Here is a 17403-nt window from a genome sequence, read left to right as displayed (position 1 = left end):
GCTCGCTTCGAATGAGCACGCTGCTCAACATAACATCTGTTCTGTGTAGATGTATGCACTGAATGTACATGCACAGGCTTCGTCTTGCAACAGAAGCTCAGCGTTGGGATGCAGAATCAACCGGGGTACTACCACACTATCATAATTACATAAGCACCCGATTTCAAGTCGGCCTACAGTAAGTACCGCTAGTCCCATGATCAGGCTTCCTTTGTGTGATGCCATAACCCACAAGAGAAAAATGAACCTACTTGGATCATTCAGAACGGCTGCTCGGCAAGTACCTCCGACACCTTCACCACGAGCTCATCTCTCCTTCTCAATTCGGCTGCGAAATATGCCTTGTGACCATTCGTCCCACCTACACCTTTGCTCCTCACAGTCTGCGCGATAGTATCGTATGCCTCAGGACCTGTGTTTCTGTGAACAATGCATGTGAAGTCCCGCTGCCGATTATAGATCAGTAGACCTGTTGTAGACGACAATGGAACCTGGATCTTGATGATCATACGTCGGTTTTCGGACGATAGCATTTGAGTCCCAGGTCTTTCTGCGCTTTTTCCACTTCTCGACAGACCAAGGCACCCCCGCGCGAAATCAGCTGTTGAGTAGGCCACCGTATCGTCGTAGAACTGAGGCTTTAAAGTAACAGTCGTCGATGGCGAGAAAGCATGACAATTGGGCCGATGAGTAGACCAGTGCGCTCCTTCGTGGCCTACATGAATCGAACTTGTAGAGAGAAAACAAGTATCTCACTTTGGCATTCAACGGAGCAGTAACGGACCGTGTGACATCTTGCGCATTGTCTTAGACCGCTTTGCTCGGTACGACAGTTTTCACACCGCTTCCTCGCTTCGCACGGTGCAGGTCCCGCCCCTGCTTGCTTTCTCTCCCATTTTCTGATCGTAGCTGTTACCTCAGCACCGAAAACGACATATATCTTTTTCGGTGAATCTCCGTTTGCATCCTCGATGTCCATTTTTGCTCCGTGTTCCATAAGTAAGTCCGTGAGCTCTGCATCTCCACCCTGCAGTGCGAAAAACAGTGGAACTTCGCCATAGAGATTCTGAGGATTTGCATTCGCACCGCGCTGCAGCAGGAGCTTCGCGAATTGCAGTTTGATATCTGGCGGGGTACATGCATGATGGAGTGCTGTGTGACCAGCGATATCTGGCACGTCAAGTGGCGCGCCAGACTGGACAAGGTATTCCACGATTTTGAAGTGCTCCGGATTGCAGGGAGGGAGGCAATGGTGCCTATTGACTCCAAGCACTGCTAGAGAAACGTACCCAAGTTGGAAGGGAGTCTCTGTGCCCTTGATGTCCGGTGCGTCGGCCCCTGACAACACCTTCAGCAGTTGGTGAGTCGACGCTCATATCAAAACAATCACAACAGCCATTCACCTCTTTCACAGCATCCAATGAGTGTCCCATCATACATGCCCTCGCGAGCGGCGAAAGTTTAGACAGATCAAGCATGGTCCATGCTATGGGTAGTCGGTTAGTCAGCAGTCCAATAGAAACTTCGGTAAGTCCTGCCAGGAAACGGGAGGCATCAATCAATGTAAGCTACGCACCTGTTTGGAACATCTGTCGAAGCTGGCTGCCGCCCATTTGTGAACTGATGAACCCCGGTTGATCAAGTATGCTTTGCATGTCAGCGGTAATAGCAAGTCCACCGTCATTAATATTCTGTTTATCTGTAGGGTCTAAGGATATTGACGGTATGCATTGGAACGCAATGCGCCTTACGAGAAGGCATGATAAGTCTACAGAACGAGCTTAAATTTGTCAATAAAAAGAGCCAGTACTTGGCTATATGCTGTGGAATCGCACCTGGGCAGGTAAAAGAAAGGACTTCAAATTGCTTGAGTTCGGTTGAAGAAAGTCAAGAGAGACATCGCGGGCGACTCTCTGCTCGGTGAGAGGCAAACACGTGCCTTGTCAGATTTCGACCGTCGGCCCGCTGGCAACATCTGTGCGCTAGGCAAGTAAGTAGACATGGAGGGACGCAATTCCTCCCACCATAGCCCATACTCAGACAAGGGGCCATCAGAAATATGCACTGCCAACATGATGCTCCATGTACCTCAGCAATGCCAAGGCGGCGGCGAAAGACGCGCCCAGGCTTCTCATACAATACACCCCATTGCGACGACTCACAAGGCTATCGACGAGGATTACTCAACTTGTACTACATGTGTACTGGGGTACCCGAGCTCCACCCTGAACGCTTGACCAGGAGTGTTTAAGCGACAAGGCTACGAACCATTCTGATACTTCCTCGCAGCGCCTGCGCACGATGAAAGTAGGTATTGACGTCCTCATTCCCTGTTGGATGGGAGTTAATGAGATGCGAACAACGAAGCGGAAGTCTGATCGGCTGGTGGTGAAACGTCCAATTCCAGAATCGCATATATTTCAGCGGCGGGAATGCTGTCCCGATCTACTTGTGATGTGAAGTTCCTGTGCGTTCTGTCATGCTCGGGCGCTTGGACTGCTGACAAGTACACAGGCTTGACACAGGCTGTCAATTTCACCGTCATTTCTACTTTCCAACTGAACCAGACATTGTACAGGTCCCTTGCGGCTCGTGTCCCAAAGAACTTGTCGAAAGAAAACTACCTGTAACGGTTTAGACAGGTAAGTTATGTAAATTTATCGGATTATCGCCCCGTTACCTACGGACGGGCTTGCCTGCAGGTTTTAGTGAGGCTGTTCTCGGCCTTAATACATCAGGATCGTTCCCGGTCTAGCACTTATGAGTGATGTCCATTCCCTTTTTGTACACCCCCTCTGAGAACATACACGCCGCAGATAAGCAATAGTGCGTGCCTCACTTGTCCCTTTCCCTTTCTCGTGGTGTCACCTCACCATTGCATGCCTCGAGCCCCTCGTCGCTGCTGACGATGTTCAACGCCTATGGCTCAGGTTCACGTATCGACGTCACGCATGACGAGCGTATGTACAATCAACGTGGATGTTTCCCGCAGTCAGGCAGGCGCACAAGATGTATAGGGTTCGTGCCAGAAACCCCTTCTGCTGACGATACATAGTCTGATCGGAGCTCAGAGGTGTCACCCTGAACTTGGAAAACCCGCTGCGGGGTATTGCTCATGAGCACCTTATGACGGAGGTCGAAATATTCGCTCGAGAAAGGGGGTTGATGCATATACTTGGCGAATTGAAAAAAGGTGCTCTTCTCGCCCAGGACTCTCAAGGTGACTACATGCTTCGTTGTCCTTACTCCCTTGTCATTGACTGTGCATGTTCACAGCCTACAAGCGCTATAGTATCTATTCGGACACAGATATCAATTGTTTGGAGGACGAGGTGCACCACAGGTGGTCTCAAACTGGCGCGCTCTACTACGTGGGTCTCGTGCTTGACGGACGCGGCAGCATCAATTACCTAACGTTACACAGGTGGTTGTTATGTCCTCACTGGCTGCTGCAATCCAGGGCATGGATGAAACTGTGGTCAATGGCGCTCAACTACTGTACGCCAAACAATTTGGTATTTACTCTGCTAGTGGTACGTTTTATGCCTCATTTTTCCGCCACTTCCTAATCAAACTTTAGCGCTCCCAAGTCGTGAAAGTTGGTTGGTTGGTGTCGTTAATTCTGCACCGTATCTGTAGGCCATGGTCACACGTTTCTCATCCCCACACGCTTATGCTCCCGGACCAGATGCTGCGCAACATTTTCATGCTGGTTGACCTATCCAATGAACCAATGGCTTGGACGGAGGAAGACCATATTCATCACTTGTTTGATCTCATTCGTTACCTGTGTCTGGTCTGCCTTGACTGGTAGCTGGTGGCATCTCTTCATCGCAAGATTTTTCCTTGGTATCGGCATTGGTCCAAAGTCTGCAACAGTCCCAGTGTATGCTGCAGAATGTTCCCCGGCCGCAATCCGTGGAGCACTTGTCATGATGTGGCAAATGTGGACAGCGTTTGGCATCTTTCTGGGCACTTTGGTTGATCTTGCCTTCTACTATATTCCAAATCGAGGTGGTATCGAAGGTCTCAACTGGCGCTTGATGCTCGCCGCTGCAGGTATCCCTGGGCTGATAGTCTGCCTACAAGCCCCATTTGCACCAGAGTCTCCTCGTTGGCTGATCAGTAAGGGTCGCTACGAGGACGCCTTCAACGAACTCTGTCGCCTTCGTTTTTCGCGCGTGCAGGCTGCGCGTGATTTGTATTATATCCATGTCTTGTTGGAAGCAGAAAACGAGATGAAAAAAGGCAGGAATCGTGTGGTAGAAATGTTCACGATTCCACGGAACAGGAACGCGGCGTTGGCAAGTTGGATAGTTATGTTTGCTCAACAATTCTGCGGGGTAAACGTGATTGGCGCGTCTGATTCCACCCTTTGTTGGCCGTAGTCTCATCGTTTTTGTAGCATACTATTCATCAAATATATTCTCCCAGTCGGGCTTTTCAGACCCTGCCGCCCTGGCAGCGTCGCTCGGCTTTGGGGCCTTGAACTGGCTATTCGCTCTCCCCGCTGTCTTCACGGTGGGTTCACTTGTGAAGTAGCTGCATGGTGTTTCATTGATCCATTCGGTAGATTGATACCTTTGGACGCCGTAATCTACTCCTGACCACTTTCCCGTGCATGGCCATCTGTTTATTGGTAACCGGTTCCGCTTTCTGGATTACTTCTAAGAATGGACGGCTTGCGGGTGTCACCATAGGAATGTGTAAGCTCCCGGCATTTACAGGCATCCCAATAACTCACGTTCTTCAAGATCTCTTTACTATATTCTATTCTCCTGGAGAAGGCCCCGTTCCATTCGTCTACTCCGCCGAGGCGTTCCCCTTGTATATTCGAGATATTGGCATGTCCTTTGCAACGGCAACGACATGGTTCTGGAATTTCACGCTATCCGTCACGTGGCCCTCGATGTCAAATGCGTTCAAACCTCAAGGTGCTTTTGGGTGGTATGCGGCATGGTGCATGATTCTTTGGGTCCTCATCCTCCTGTTCGTACGGGAGACCAAGGGAAAAACTCTCGAGGAACTGGATCAAGTCTTCTCGATACCCGCCAAGACACATGCTATTTACGGGACCAAACAGATCATGTATGGAATCAAGAAGTACTTCTTGTTTCAGAGCCCACCCCCAGTAAATCTTTACGAGATGGCAGTGCAAAACGAGAAGTGTGCTGCCAGGTGTGAGGGTCCCCAGAATCATGTACAGTAGCTATTCCCAGCTTCGATCGGACGGGCAGTTTAAGAGATAGCGCTGACTTGATAGGCATTGCAGATGATGATTGGTCTACTTACGATGACGATACAATGCACTGTATTTGTAGCTCTTCGTGTCTCTTGTCGGCGTGATTGTTGTATGGAAAGCCAGACACTCGCGCCACATAATTTTTGAACTCAGCACCGAACGCCCGAGCACTTACTACTTTTGAAAAAAACTTTCGGCGAGACCCCAATCACCATTGTGCTGTTGATAGATGTCCATTCGTCGTTGTGCCAACGTCCGAAGTTCCATTACCATAGGTTCACATGCTATAGCAATAGATTCAATGGTCATTTACAAAACAGTAGCATAGAGTTTTATCTAAGCCCAATATCCTGCAGATCTACAAGCTGCAACAAAAATCTTGCTTCACTAACAGACATACCCTGGCTGGCAAGAAAAACAACCAGATCTTTGTTGTTATGTGCATGCTCATGTGCCTGGATAATACGTTTGATGTCCCCAATGCCATATCCATGGGATGCAAGATAGCAAGCCGCTAGGTCACCAAGTGGGTGAGCAAGGTTCTGGATGTGTGAAGTCGAGGTTGGATAATAATTGCTGGAAATGATGCCACAAAGATTACAGACATGACCATAAATGATGGGAAAGATCATGGCCTCTGACCTAGATGAGACAGTTGATGTCAGAGTGGAGGAGTGAGATGTAGATGAGGTATGCAAAAAGGTCGGGTCAGATGATGATGTAGAAGCACACAAAGGCATTGAGGTAGTTTGTTGAGATTGAGGCAAAATGGATAGCGAGCAATGGAGCTGTTCAGCCAAAGAATTGGCTGTGGCTGGAGGGGGACTTTCACTTATCTGGTCACATGTCAACATGGGTGGCATGTGTTGCAGTACTCCTTTGACAATCATGAAGGCTAATGCAGTCCAAAACAAAGTAGTTTCCCTTCATACATGGTATTTAAATGACCCTTCAGCATGCATTGCACTCTTGCTGAACAAAGTCAAGCTACAAACTACATAGTATGAGATTAAAGACTCATGCTGTGTGATGAATACCAGGGGGTGAACCAATGACAATCACATAAAAACCACTTTCATCTTCCAGTAATGTCTGTACACATGGAATGTTGAATGCTGCAAGTATCTGCATGTAGTCTGCATTGTGTGGAAGTGTATCTATGATGGCTTGAAGAGTTTTTGCAATGTGGCTAGTTTCAGAGCTTGTTTTACATTGGATTGCAAGGGGGAAGGCTCGTGTCTGATGGCTGCATGCAATAAACAGACTATGGACTGTGTTTTAGTACTTGTATTCAAGATTGGGTTGTATGAATGACATACCAGTCCTCAGACCCATAAACATGGGCACCACCATCACCACCAACAAGAGCCCAGCAGTGTTCTGAGTTGGCCATGTAGATGTTGAATGCCAAGAGCTCACCATCACACCACTTTATGTACCAGAATTTGCCAGGCATTTCAAGAAATGGGATGGATAAGAATGAGTGCAAGGCACCTAGTGAACTGCTCTCAAGAAAGTAAGTTGCTTTCTCAACAAAGACATCAATACAGTTATACTCCCAAGGGTTAATCTTGTTGGAGTTTATCACCTTTACCTTAGTTGTGGTTCACCGAGCACAGCATTATGTAATCCAAAAGCGGACACTTAGCAGTTTATTTTTTCCTTACTGCACCTCAGCTTCAACCAACTTGAAGTCTGAGGTGGGACTCCTTCCATTCATTATATTGGAACACTTACTTACCTACCTACAGTATATTCCTCTCCATAGGTAGTTCATTGTTTAGCTTCAACCAACTTGAAGTCTGAGTATATTCCTCTCCATAGACTTGACAGTCCTGCAGCGTGTCATCCTCCAAAAGGTTATGAGCCCTGCCTGCGAGTTCTAATCCTAGGAAAATTGAACATGTCAAGTCTGGTACAAAGTGTCTACTATGTCTGGTCTGTCAGCATCCACTTCCAGTCCCTCAAAGGTCCCGGTCTCTGCCTCAACAGTAACCTCTACTACACCTTGGGGTAAAGCTACTCAAGCCTCCAGTCGACTCTATGACATACTGTCCCTTGAAGACAATGGTTCAAACTTCCAGACGTGGAAGTACTGAATTATGATGATCCTAGATTTCTGTGGACTTTGGGAGCTCGTAGAAGGAAAGTTGAAGGCACCTGATGCAGCAGCTGATCCAGTTGCATGCACAGACTGGCACTACAAGGATAAAGAAGCAAGGGCTCAAATCACGCTTACTCTAAAGGACGACCCACTTAGTGGTGTTCTACATGCCACGACAGCAGCAGAAGTCTGGAAAAAGCTATGCGAGCACTATGAAGGCAAAGGGAAGCAAACGATTGCCTACCTTATAGGTGAACTATTTCATGGTATCCTAGCAGATGACATCTTGATGGAGACACAGCTTAATGCCATGTGGCAGAAGGCAACAATCCTAAAGTCTCTGGGACAGCCCCTTGAAGACTCTCTTGTTGCCATAGCCATGGTCATCTCCCTTCCAACCTTGTACTCAACCCTTCGCACTATACTCATGTCATCTGATGAGAAACTAACTTCGGACTCTGTCATTTCCCAAGTCTTGATAGAAGAGAAGTCTCGCCACACCTCTTCAGCACAAACTGCCCTTGTAACAAAGATGCCTAACAAAAAGGGAAAGAGGAATGACAAGAAAAAGAAAAAGGCTTGTGGCTATTGCAAGAAGATGAACCATGTCGAAGATGACTGCTACAAGAAGAAGGCTGATGAGGCAGCCAAGTCCCCATCACAGGCTGAAAAGGATAAGCCTAAGGAGGACAAACTTGTTGCTAAAGTCATGCGCATCTCACCTGTTGAAGACAGTGCCCTACAGCTCTTCATGGCCACTGACAATGGCGAGAACCTACACATGCACTGGGTCATTGACTCTGGTGCCTCTGTGAATATGTGCTGTCAGCAGAAATGGTTCACTTCGCTAAAGATGCTCTCACCCCTGCAGCCTGTAGTCATTGGAAATGGGAGCACAATTCCTGCTACTGCCATTGGACGGATCGAACTTCGTATGGATCTTCCAAATGGGAAGACCAGTAGAATCCTACTACAGAAGGTCTATTTTGTTCCAGATCTCAGCGCAAACCTCCTCTTGGTGGCATACCTTGCCACTAGAAATGTCCAGGTCACCTTCACAGGTGGAACATGCTCAATCACTGACGGTACAGACACTGTAGGTGTGGGCTGTCGTCAGGGCTCACTCTACATCCTTGCTGCAAGGACTCACTCTCCGAGTCATGGAGCACTTGTCGTACAAGGACCATCTCCACTACTTGACCCTACCCTTACTTTCTCAGCTCTCGCAGCTGCAGCACCAAAGTCTGTAGCCACACTTGACTTGTGGCATCGATGACTTGGGCATGCAAGTACAAAATCTGTGCTTAAACTGGTTAAAGCAGGAATGGTTGAAGGCATGGAGCTTACTGGCACTGAGCACTCAAATTCTGTATGCCAACCTTGCCTTGAAGGGAAGCAACACCGTAAGGTGACACCCATCAGGTCAAACGTTGAAAGCCCAACAGTACTCTACCACACATACTCTGATGTATGTGGCCCCATGGAGACTACAGCCTGAACTGGACACCGCTACTTCATAACCTTCATTGATGCTCGCTCGCACCACCTTGTGGTTAAACTAATAAAATCCAAGGACGAAGTCTTCCCCTCAGTGAAAGACTACCTTGCTTGAGCTGAGGTCAAGACTGGCGAAAAAGCAAATTATTTTCAGAGTGATGGAGGTGGGGAGTATGGCTCAGATGAGTTCAAGGCCTACCTCAAGTCAAAAGGGGTCCACCACAAGAAGACAAATGCCTATACCCCACAGGAGAATGGCGTTGCCGAGCAGATGAACTGCACACTTGTTGAAAGTGTGCAGGCAATGCTAAAAGATGCTGAACTGCCAAATAAATATTGGGGAGATGCTATCCAGTATGTGGCCTACCTAATCAACTGATCACCAACCCATGCTATCTCCGAGGATGTCACACCATATGAAGCCTTTACAGGGATTAAGCCATCGCTGGCCCATATCTGAACCTTTGGCTGCACCACACACGTACATATACCTGAGGAAAAAAGGAAGAAGCTAGATGCAAAGTCCTTAGAATGCATTCATCTGGGCTTTGCAGAGAACAAGAAAGCATACCTATGCTTACACCAGCCCACTGGTCATGTCTTTGAATCCTGGGATGTAGTATTTGATGAGGGAAGCACAGCAGCAGGCCTAGATCGCATCTGGATAGAAGAAGATCCTGCAGGCATGGTTAGTAAACCAGCAGAGATAAGAGGGAATGCCCAAAAGGGCAATATGTTGCACCTGGATACCATCAGGGCTTTGGGCATGGAAGGCCATGCTCACATGGAGTCTGATGATGGGGATCTCGAGTCTAGTGAGGGAGAGAGTGAAGATGTTGTCCATGAGGTCGAAATCAAGTCAAATGATGCACCTGATCACTCAGGATCAAAGGTAGATCATTCCCCACAGCACTCAGAGGGTAACATGCCAGGCAGTGGCCAGAGTCCTAAAAAAGCGCTTGAAATGGCCTCAAAACCATCAGTAAAGCGAGCTAGGATGACGCCGAAACCTACCATGCATAAAGCAACACCCCTGCAGCCCTATCCAACTCCAATTCTGCCTCGAGAGACCTGCAGGTCCACCAGAACATGAAAAGTGCCACCTAGAGATGATGATTATTGTTTTTTCATCAATTCCTATGACAGGACAACCTTACCTGGTCAACAGCTTGTGGTGCCAGAGGGTTCAGGTGCAGAGAGTGAGGGTGGAAGCCCCATCAATGAAATCGCTCGAGAGCGAGAGCATGCGTGTGGCAACAGCGAGGCTGAGGTGGCTGAGACGAATGAGGAAGTGGCTTACAAAGCATCTACAACACATGACAATGAACCTCACTCGTTCAACGATGCAATGCAATGCACCGATGCAGATCAGTGGTATGCTGCGATGATTGACAAATTACAGACCTTTAAGTCCATTGGACTGTATGAGGAAGTTGCCCTGCCCCCTGGCCGTAAACTGATTGACTCGAAATGGGTCTACAAGATCAAGCGAGGGCCAACTGGTGAAATTGAGAGGTACAAGGCTTGTTTGGTAGCCAAAGGCTTTACACAGGTACATGGGATCGACTACATGGAGACATTTGCACCTGTCACCAAGTTCGCAACCATCTGCATACTCCTGGTGCTTGCCACTAAGTACAATCTCGAAATTCATCAGATGGATGTTAAATCTGCATTCCTAAATGGACTATTAGATGAAGAAATATACCTTCGCCCCCCTCCAGGCTTTCCTCCTGACAGCAACAAAGTCTGGCAGCTGCTGCAAGCGCTCTATGGCCTTAAACAGGCCCCCAAGTCATGGTACTCTCACCTTCGGACTGTTTTTGAATCCCTGGGTTTCACTCAAAGCCAGGCCGACCATAGCCTCTTCTTTAAAGTCGAGAACGGCATACTCATTGTTGTTGCTGTCTATGTAGATGACAAGCTAATACTCTCAAAGTGCCGCACAACCATTGAGCGCATCAAGGCTCAGCTCTCACAGGAGTACGAGATGAAAGATCTGGGGGAGGCACATTGGATTTTAGGAATGGAGATACATCATGACCATGATAAAGGTATCATACAGCTCTCACAGAAGAGATATGTTGAGACTATTCTCGAGCGCTTTGGAATGAGCGAGGGGCAAGCCATCGTGACCCCCATTGAGCCTAACCTAAAGCTCAAAAAACTAGAAATTCCAGAGGCCGACACCAAGTCATACCAGGGCACTCTTGGAGCCCTCATGTATGCAATGCTAGCAACGAGGCCCAACCTTGCCTTTACTGTAGGTGTGTTGGGCCATCATGCTGCATGCCCTGGGCATGAACACTCTACTGTGCTAAAGCATGTTTTTCACTATCTGTGACGCACCCCCAATGTCCACCTTACCTATAAGCAAGACTCAAATGCATGTGTGATTGGGTATGCAGATGCAGATTGGGCAGTGGATATCAATGACCGCTGCTCTGTTACTGGCTATATGTTCATCCTTTCTGGTGGAGCTGTTAGCTGGTCATCAAAAAAGCAATCATCTGTTGCTCTCTCAAGTACAGAAGCCGAGTACATGGCCACATGCACTGCCACAAAGGAAGCTATCTGGATTCGTACCCTAGTCCTCGAACTCAAGACTGTGTCATCACATGAACCCACTCCCCTCCTCATCGACAATCAATCTGCTATCTCACTGGCTCGAAATGCGATGTTCCACAACCGCACAAAACATATTGTGATCTGTCATCACTTCATATGAGAGAAGGTGGATTCTGGAGAAGTAGTTGTCAACTATGTGTCTACCAATGACCAGGTGGCCAATGTGCTGACTAAGGGTGTGTCTAGGGAGAAGCATGTTTGTTTCTCTGAAGCTATGGGTATTGTTTTCTTTTAATCCCTTCTTGACTATACTCGCTGAAGGGGCATGTTGGAGTTTATCACCTTTACCTTAGTTGTGGTTCACTGAGCACAGCATTATGTAATCCAAAAGCGGACACTTAGCAGTTTATTTTTTCCTTACTGCACCTCAGCTTCAACCAACTTGAAGTTTGAGGTGGGACTCCTTCCATTCATTATATTGGAACACTTACTTACCTACCTACAGTATATTCCTCTCCATAGGTAGTTCATTGTTTAGCTTCAACCAACTTGAAGTCTGAGTATATTCCTCTCCATAGACTTGACAGTCCTGCAGCACATCATCCTCCAAAAAATCTTGCCAATTGAAGAACAACACCACACAACCAGCACATGTTGTGTGAATGCTCAAGGTTGTGTGATCTTAACCACTCTCATATGTAAAAGTACTACATGAGGTTTTCATTCTGGACACCACAAGACAATAACAATGTAATTGTGTAAGATGGGGAGACTACCAGCTGCTGAATTGACAAACTAGCTCATAAGGAAGATGTGAGATAGGCTACATTCACAGACTGGCATCGATGTCCTCCTCATCTGCCTCATCATCCTCCTCTGAAGAAAACTGAGCCACTAGAAGTGGAGGAGTGGTGTCAATCTCATTGTAGATATCAGGCTCATCAATGTTCAGAGCATCCACTATCTGTAGATGGCTGGCCTCTGAAATGAACAGGAATCAGAAAGGATTGCTGTTTGGATTATGAAGCAAACACTTACAAAGGCCCAGTCCATTTGCAATGCCACCCATATAACCCTCCATTTCATGGAGAGCATGAAGGCCTGGCAGGAGATTCAATTCCTTGGAAGCTGCATCAAGATGGTCTTCCATTGCTGTCAGAATGGTGGGCACTCCCTCACAGTGCTGCATTAGGCCATTGCAGTAGACAGTCCATGTGGAGGTGCGTCCAACAGAAGGGCTGCCCAATTGAAAGTAACATGCTTCAATGAATGCTTTGAGAGAAGGGGGCATGAGGTCACACATGATGTGGTTGGGATTGATGTACAATTGTTGCACTCATTCAATGGTGTCTGGAGAAACCATTATCTACATCACGCACAAATACATAGTAGGTTAGCATTGAAATGTAAGCTACAAGATAGTTAGGACATGCCTTGAAATTCAACACCCCATAGTCCTCTGGGCATGTATAGATGAGTTCCAGGATTCCATGAGGCAAAACCTTTCTTTTGTCATGATGCTTTTGGTTGTTGATGTGGTCTTGATAGTTGTTTAGCTCAACTTGGAGCCAAGGGATGAATACCCATTGAAAAACCATGCTGTGGATGGGGTCACTTTGAATACATACAGGGACAGGTGTGAACAGCATACTTACAGCTGTAGCATGTTGTTGGGGTCATACCAGCCAGAATCTACACCCATATCAAGTAGAGATTCAAAACATGGGGAGAAATGGCAGTGGAGCTGGGACCAGGTTATCTCTGGCTTGATATTCTTCTTTATATGCATCCACCGGTGCTGAACATAGCCCTCAAGAGCCAGATCATGCATCTGCCACAGTAGAGTTTGTGCATTCGCAATTCCAAAGTTTTTGGTACCTGGATCACTTTGAGTGATCATGGGAATGTTTTACAGACCATGAACTTGAGCAAAAATAGGAAGATATGCATGGAACTTACAGCCAAATTCTTTGACAGTATCGAGGTAATAAGAGAGGATGAGCTGTGGGTTGCAATTGGAGTGCCAAACCCTGGTCCAGAGGATATGGCCTGAAAAGGGTTTGATGCCAGTGTGTAGTGTGAGGCCGAAACACAACCACTACAGCCCATATATTGTTTACACTGGCTGCCCAGAAGCAGTGACACTGCAAATGATTGGCTTTGCAGCTCTTCAATAAGTGGGGTTCATAGGTAACAAAATACTCTCAGATCACACTTCTATGTGCTAATTTCTCATCAGCATTCTGCAAGTGAGTGGACAATTGGTCATGGTTTGCTTACCTTGAGACAGCCATACCATGCTCATGAAAGAGCAGCCCAATCATCTCATGTACCCCTGCATCGGGGTACATTTTCCACATCTCAACCATGGATACTCTCACAGGTGTGTCCCTGTTGGCAGGTGCAAAGTAGTCCAAGCTGCTTTCAAATTTCCTGAAACTTGGTGAGGCTGAGATTATCAGTGAGTCATGAGTCACTCCCTTTCAAAGAAAACCTCACTCAATACCATAGACACTCATATCAATATGTTTGTGGATTTCGGAAACAATCTCCTTATCTGTCAGGTGGGCTTTCCACAGTCACCTGATGTGGGGCTCAATTTGGTCAAGGGGTGCTGTAGGTCATGAGTAATACATCATCATATCACTGGGAGAACTAGTACTTATGAGTAGGTTTATTCTGATTCTTCAAGAGGGTAGACATGAGAATGGTGTGCTGTAATCTGAAGGGTTTCCACAGTAGTCAGTTCACCCTGACCCTGACTCTTAAGATCTCCTGTTGATGTGTTAAGATGTACTGAAGCTGTGTTATAGTGTTGCGATCACAAGCATTGCAGACATGTGCAAGTCATTGTGATCACAAGTATTACAGACACATGTATGGACAGCCAATCACTTAGGCTCTCTGTTCAACCTTCTGCAATGGGCACATTCACCATGTGTCTATCTCCTCATGCTGCTTTGATGGGCTGTGCTTGTCCAATGCTCAACAAATTGGGTTCTCATCCTACCCTTTCATGTGACCATTCAAGACAAACCATGCCTCAAGGTTGCAAATATGACCTTTTACTGTGGATTCTGTCACTCAATTTAACCCCCTGTGTCCTCAAGGTATGGTCATGTTCCTCTGAAACCTACAGGTAGGCTTCCAAATCCATTCAAGGACCCATTCCAAAGTTCATCAGCCATCTGCTACACTTAAGGTCAATGCTAGGGCCACTGCATGAAATGTCCTTGCATATTTCATCATCTGATTCCATCTTGGCTGAAGTAAGTGCCCAGAATTTATCTCATGACAAACTAGCTAATGAAGGAAGTTTGTTACATTCTTATGGTCAGGCCTTGTGTGTGCCAGTGGTTCCATCAACTGGGATACCAGCTGGTCATCATCCAGTGGATTGTACTTAACCTGTTTACTGTCATTCTCACCCATTCACTCAGTATCTTCATTATCTTGTGATCCTTCTCCCATGCAAGCATCTGTTTCAAACTTTGTTACTCAGTTTACTGAGGATGTGTTCACAAAAGAAGACAGGATCTGCCAGCGGTCTTGGTGCCAAGCTCCGATACACAAGGGTGAGCCTTGCCTCTATGTTGCTGCCTATGATCCTGCTCAGCCCAGTAAATTCATCTGTGAAGTGTGTCATAGGTGGTACAAGAACAAACCCACCACCATAGCTTGGGCACAAAACACCAATGGTACATATGTTCTGCTCTGTTCATTGGGCTTGGACTCATACATTCTCAGCATTACCTGATCCATGATACATATGTCAGTCCATAAGTGCTGCACAGTTGCGAGGTATGTCCAATCTGTGCATTCAGACTTGCTGCTAAACTCAACTTATTTGTAGCTTTGGTCAACCCCCCTGCTGTTGTGGCCATGTCAAATGCTGCTCCAAACCTCAGCAACTTGGCAATGCTGATGCCTCCACCACCAATGCCAACTGCTCATCACAACCCCAAGTTTTCCCCTGCTGGCCTGAGTGTCCAAGTGCCAGCTGCTTGGCAGAATGTCCCTTGGCCAGCAAACCCTCTGGCAAATGCTGCATCAGGCCACATGATCATGCTGCCACCTGGCTCCACTGGTTATAGTACACAGCATGTACATTATGCAGCTCAATGTGAATGTTGGGCACACATGGCTCACAACCCACCTCCTGCAGAGACAATCTCCTTAGAAATATGGGCAGTCTTCAAAGCTGGGGGCAAAAAGAAGAATCTGCAAGAAAACAACATTGGGGTAAGTTTTGCTTGATTCAGATTGTATGAGCAGTGTTAATCAAGTTTGATAGAGTCTCTGTGAGGGGCTGAAAGATGTTGACATGCTGAGCACTGTGCATGAACTTTTGGCCATAGCACTTGGCATTTTGGTACTGTGCATCAAAGATTACTGCCCACAGTTTCCCTGGTGAGAGGAGGAATTATTCATCTGTGACAGTAAATGGGTTGACCTTTCCAGACATTTGAGCCCAATGGCATACTTTTATGGTGACTGTCTCCATGACAGCAATTGGAGAGGATCAAAAGCGAGGGTTTTTAAATCAAAACAGTTCATGTCATTCATCATTGTACCTGCAAATCAGTGGGAAGAATTTCAAGAATTTCAAGAGAAGCTCCACTCTAGCCCACCTGCCCACAAACAGCAGACATCTCAGGCTGGCTTGAGCACTTCTCTCCCTGGTTCTACAGTCTTGACACCAGTTGTACCTCAAAGCATGATGACTTCTGAGCCATCCACTCTTTTTTTCTCCAAGGGAGTGGTTTCTATGATGTCAAGTAGCACGTTTGATCACCCAATCTTGCATGATGTTTCACATCTTTGGTATGGAGAAAAGGTATGCTCAGCTCCAACATGATTTTGACCCAACCCATCCACTAATGCATTGAACATAGGATATGGTGCTGCCCACTAATTCAAGTGTGATGTCTGGTAAATGCCACCACCATCATACTAGTAGTTCATCCAGCAGTTCTACTCCCCTTCCACCCCAGAAGAGATCTGTGAAAACTTTCTTGTCCCCCAACTGCAATCAAATCAAGAAAGCATTACAGTCTGGGGGGGCCTCTGAATTCAATTTAAAGACAGGTAAGCAGACTTTCCAGTTGATATCATTGTAGTTTCAAAGTACTGATGTATCTTAGTCTTCTGGCAGAAAGTCATACAAGTGGACTTTTACCCCATCCTGACCCATGATCTTAATGATCTGGTCAGTGAGAAGGCTGAATTCAATATTAGAAATGCTGACCTTTGCTCTGGGAAAATCCAGCTCAATGCCTCTGCTGATTTGATCATCAGAGTCAGAGCATTCAAGATGGCCCAAATTGCACAACTCAACCTATCACCTCTCAGGGACATGGGTATTGGGTCATCTCCCAATGATCACATCATCCTCAAAAGACCATATATTGACAACCATCCTGCAGAAGTCAAACCCCCATTCACATGTTATGCCCTACAAGATGAGTCCAACATACTTTACTGTGAAGCCAATGCTTTGTACTGGGCCAAAGCACTCTTGCAGATGACATACCAATTTGTTGATCATGCTGTTGAAGATACCAAGGTACTGCCACCTTTCGAAATTCCTTGCCTGTGCTTTGTGGATGCAGGATTGTTATTTGCATATTTGGATGTGCCAGCAGAAACAGAAAGGGGGTCTGGGAAGCTGTACAAGCCCAGCAGTATTGTGAATGTCGCATACCTTGTTGAGGAACTCATCCCCATGTCCTCAGATGATGAGTTTGTGAAGTACATCCACAATGGCGATGCAGCTCCTTGCTTCCTTCTGGATACAAAGGCAGAAGAGATTGCAGACTTTTTGGCCTTCACTCAACATGTACAGTACATCATGACTGGTGGTCAAGTATACATATCTGACTATCAAGGTAAGCTGTGGCAATAGGTGGCACTACTCATGCATCTACTTACATGAGTTCAACCAGGTAGTGGACTGCTTTTGACAGATCCACAGATCCTCACACATCCATAA

General features: G+C 46.7%; 5 protein-coding genes across 5 annotated transcripts; 2 read left to right on the top strand and 3 right to left on the bottom strand.

Moving 5' to 3' along the window:
• Nucleotides 1–100: 100 nt before the first annotated feature.
• Nucleotides 101–1970, bottom strand: F5J12DRAFT_213777 (ankyrin repeat-containing domain protein). Its single transcript, XM_051738442.1, has 5 exons — nt 1836–1970; nt 1577–1768; nt 1404–1486; nt 757–1348; nt 101–706 (listed from the first exon to the last, which is right to left on the bottom strand). Exons 2-5 carry the CDS (start codon nt 1653–1655, stop codon nt 261–263), a joined length of 1200 nt encoding a protein of 399 aa, XP_051598602.1. The 5' UTR covers nt 1656–1768; nt 1836–1970; the 3' UTR covers nt 101–260.
• A 938-nt stretch (nt 1971–2908) lies between these two features.
• On the top strand, nt 2909–5209 carry F5J12DRAFT_894166 (uncharacterized protein; the record flags this gene model as incomplete). Its single annotated transcript, XM_051747716.1, has 9 exons — nt 2909–3018; nt 3072–3220; nt 3277–3371; nt 3425–3533; nt 3581–3635; nt 3689–4377; nt 4406–4521; nt 4574–4706; nt 4755–5209. 9 exons carry the CDS (start codon nt 2909–2911, stop codon nt 5207–5209), a joined length of 1911 nt encoding a protein of 636 aa, XP_051598601.1.
• A 1050-nt stretch (nt 5210–6259) lies between these two features.
• On the bottom strand, nt 6260–6635 carry F5J12DRAFT_783872 (uncharacterized protein; the record flags this gene model as incomplete). Its single annotated transcript, XM_051742935.1, has 2 exons — nt 6260–6488; nt 6562–6635. The coding sequence occupies 2 exons, from the start codon at nt 6633–6635 to the stop codon at nt 6260–6262; spliced, it is 303 nt and encodes a 100-aa protein (XP_051598600.1).
• A 5605-nt stretch (nt 6636–12240) lies between these two features.
• F5J12DRAFT_906292 (uncharacterized protein) lies at nt 12241–13780 on the bottom strand (the record flags this gene model as incomplete). The annotated part of the gene is made up of 6 exons (XM_051748774.1): nt 12241–12305; nt 12591–12746; nt 12841–13025; nt 13067–13289; nt 13371–13509; nt 13745–13780. 6 exons carry the CDS (start codon nt 13778–13780, stop codon nt 12241–12243), a joined length of 804 nt encoding a protein of 267 aa, XP_051598599.1.
• A 1513-nt stretch (nt 13781–15293) lies between these two features.
• Nucleotides 15294–17403, top strand: F5J12DRAFT_894162 (uncharacterized protein; the record flags this gene model as incomplete). The annotated part of the gene is made up of 7 exons (XM_051747715.1): nt 15294–15653; nt 15706–15821; nt 15882–16248; nt 16307–16499; nt 16556–16620; nt 16681–17299; nt 17357–17403. 7 exons carry the CDS (start codon nt 15294–15296, stop codon nt 17401–17403), a joined length of 1767 nt encoding a protein of 588 aa, XP_051598598.1.

Source organism: Pisolithus orientalis, assembly GCF_024613125.1.
Source record: "Pisolithus orientalis strain OTSU chromosome Unknown F5J12scaffold_21, whole genome shotgun sequence".
NCBI classification, from domain to species: domain Eukaryota; kingdom Fungi; phylum Basidiomycota; class Agaricomycetes; order Boletales; family Pisolithaceae; genus Pisolithus; species Pisolithus orientalis.
The sequence above is the reverse complement of the archived record's forward strand: the minus strand, read 5'-3'. Positions and strand labels throughout refer to the sequence as shown.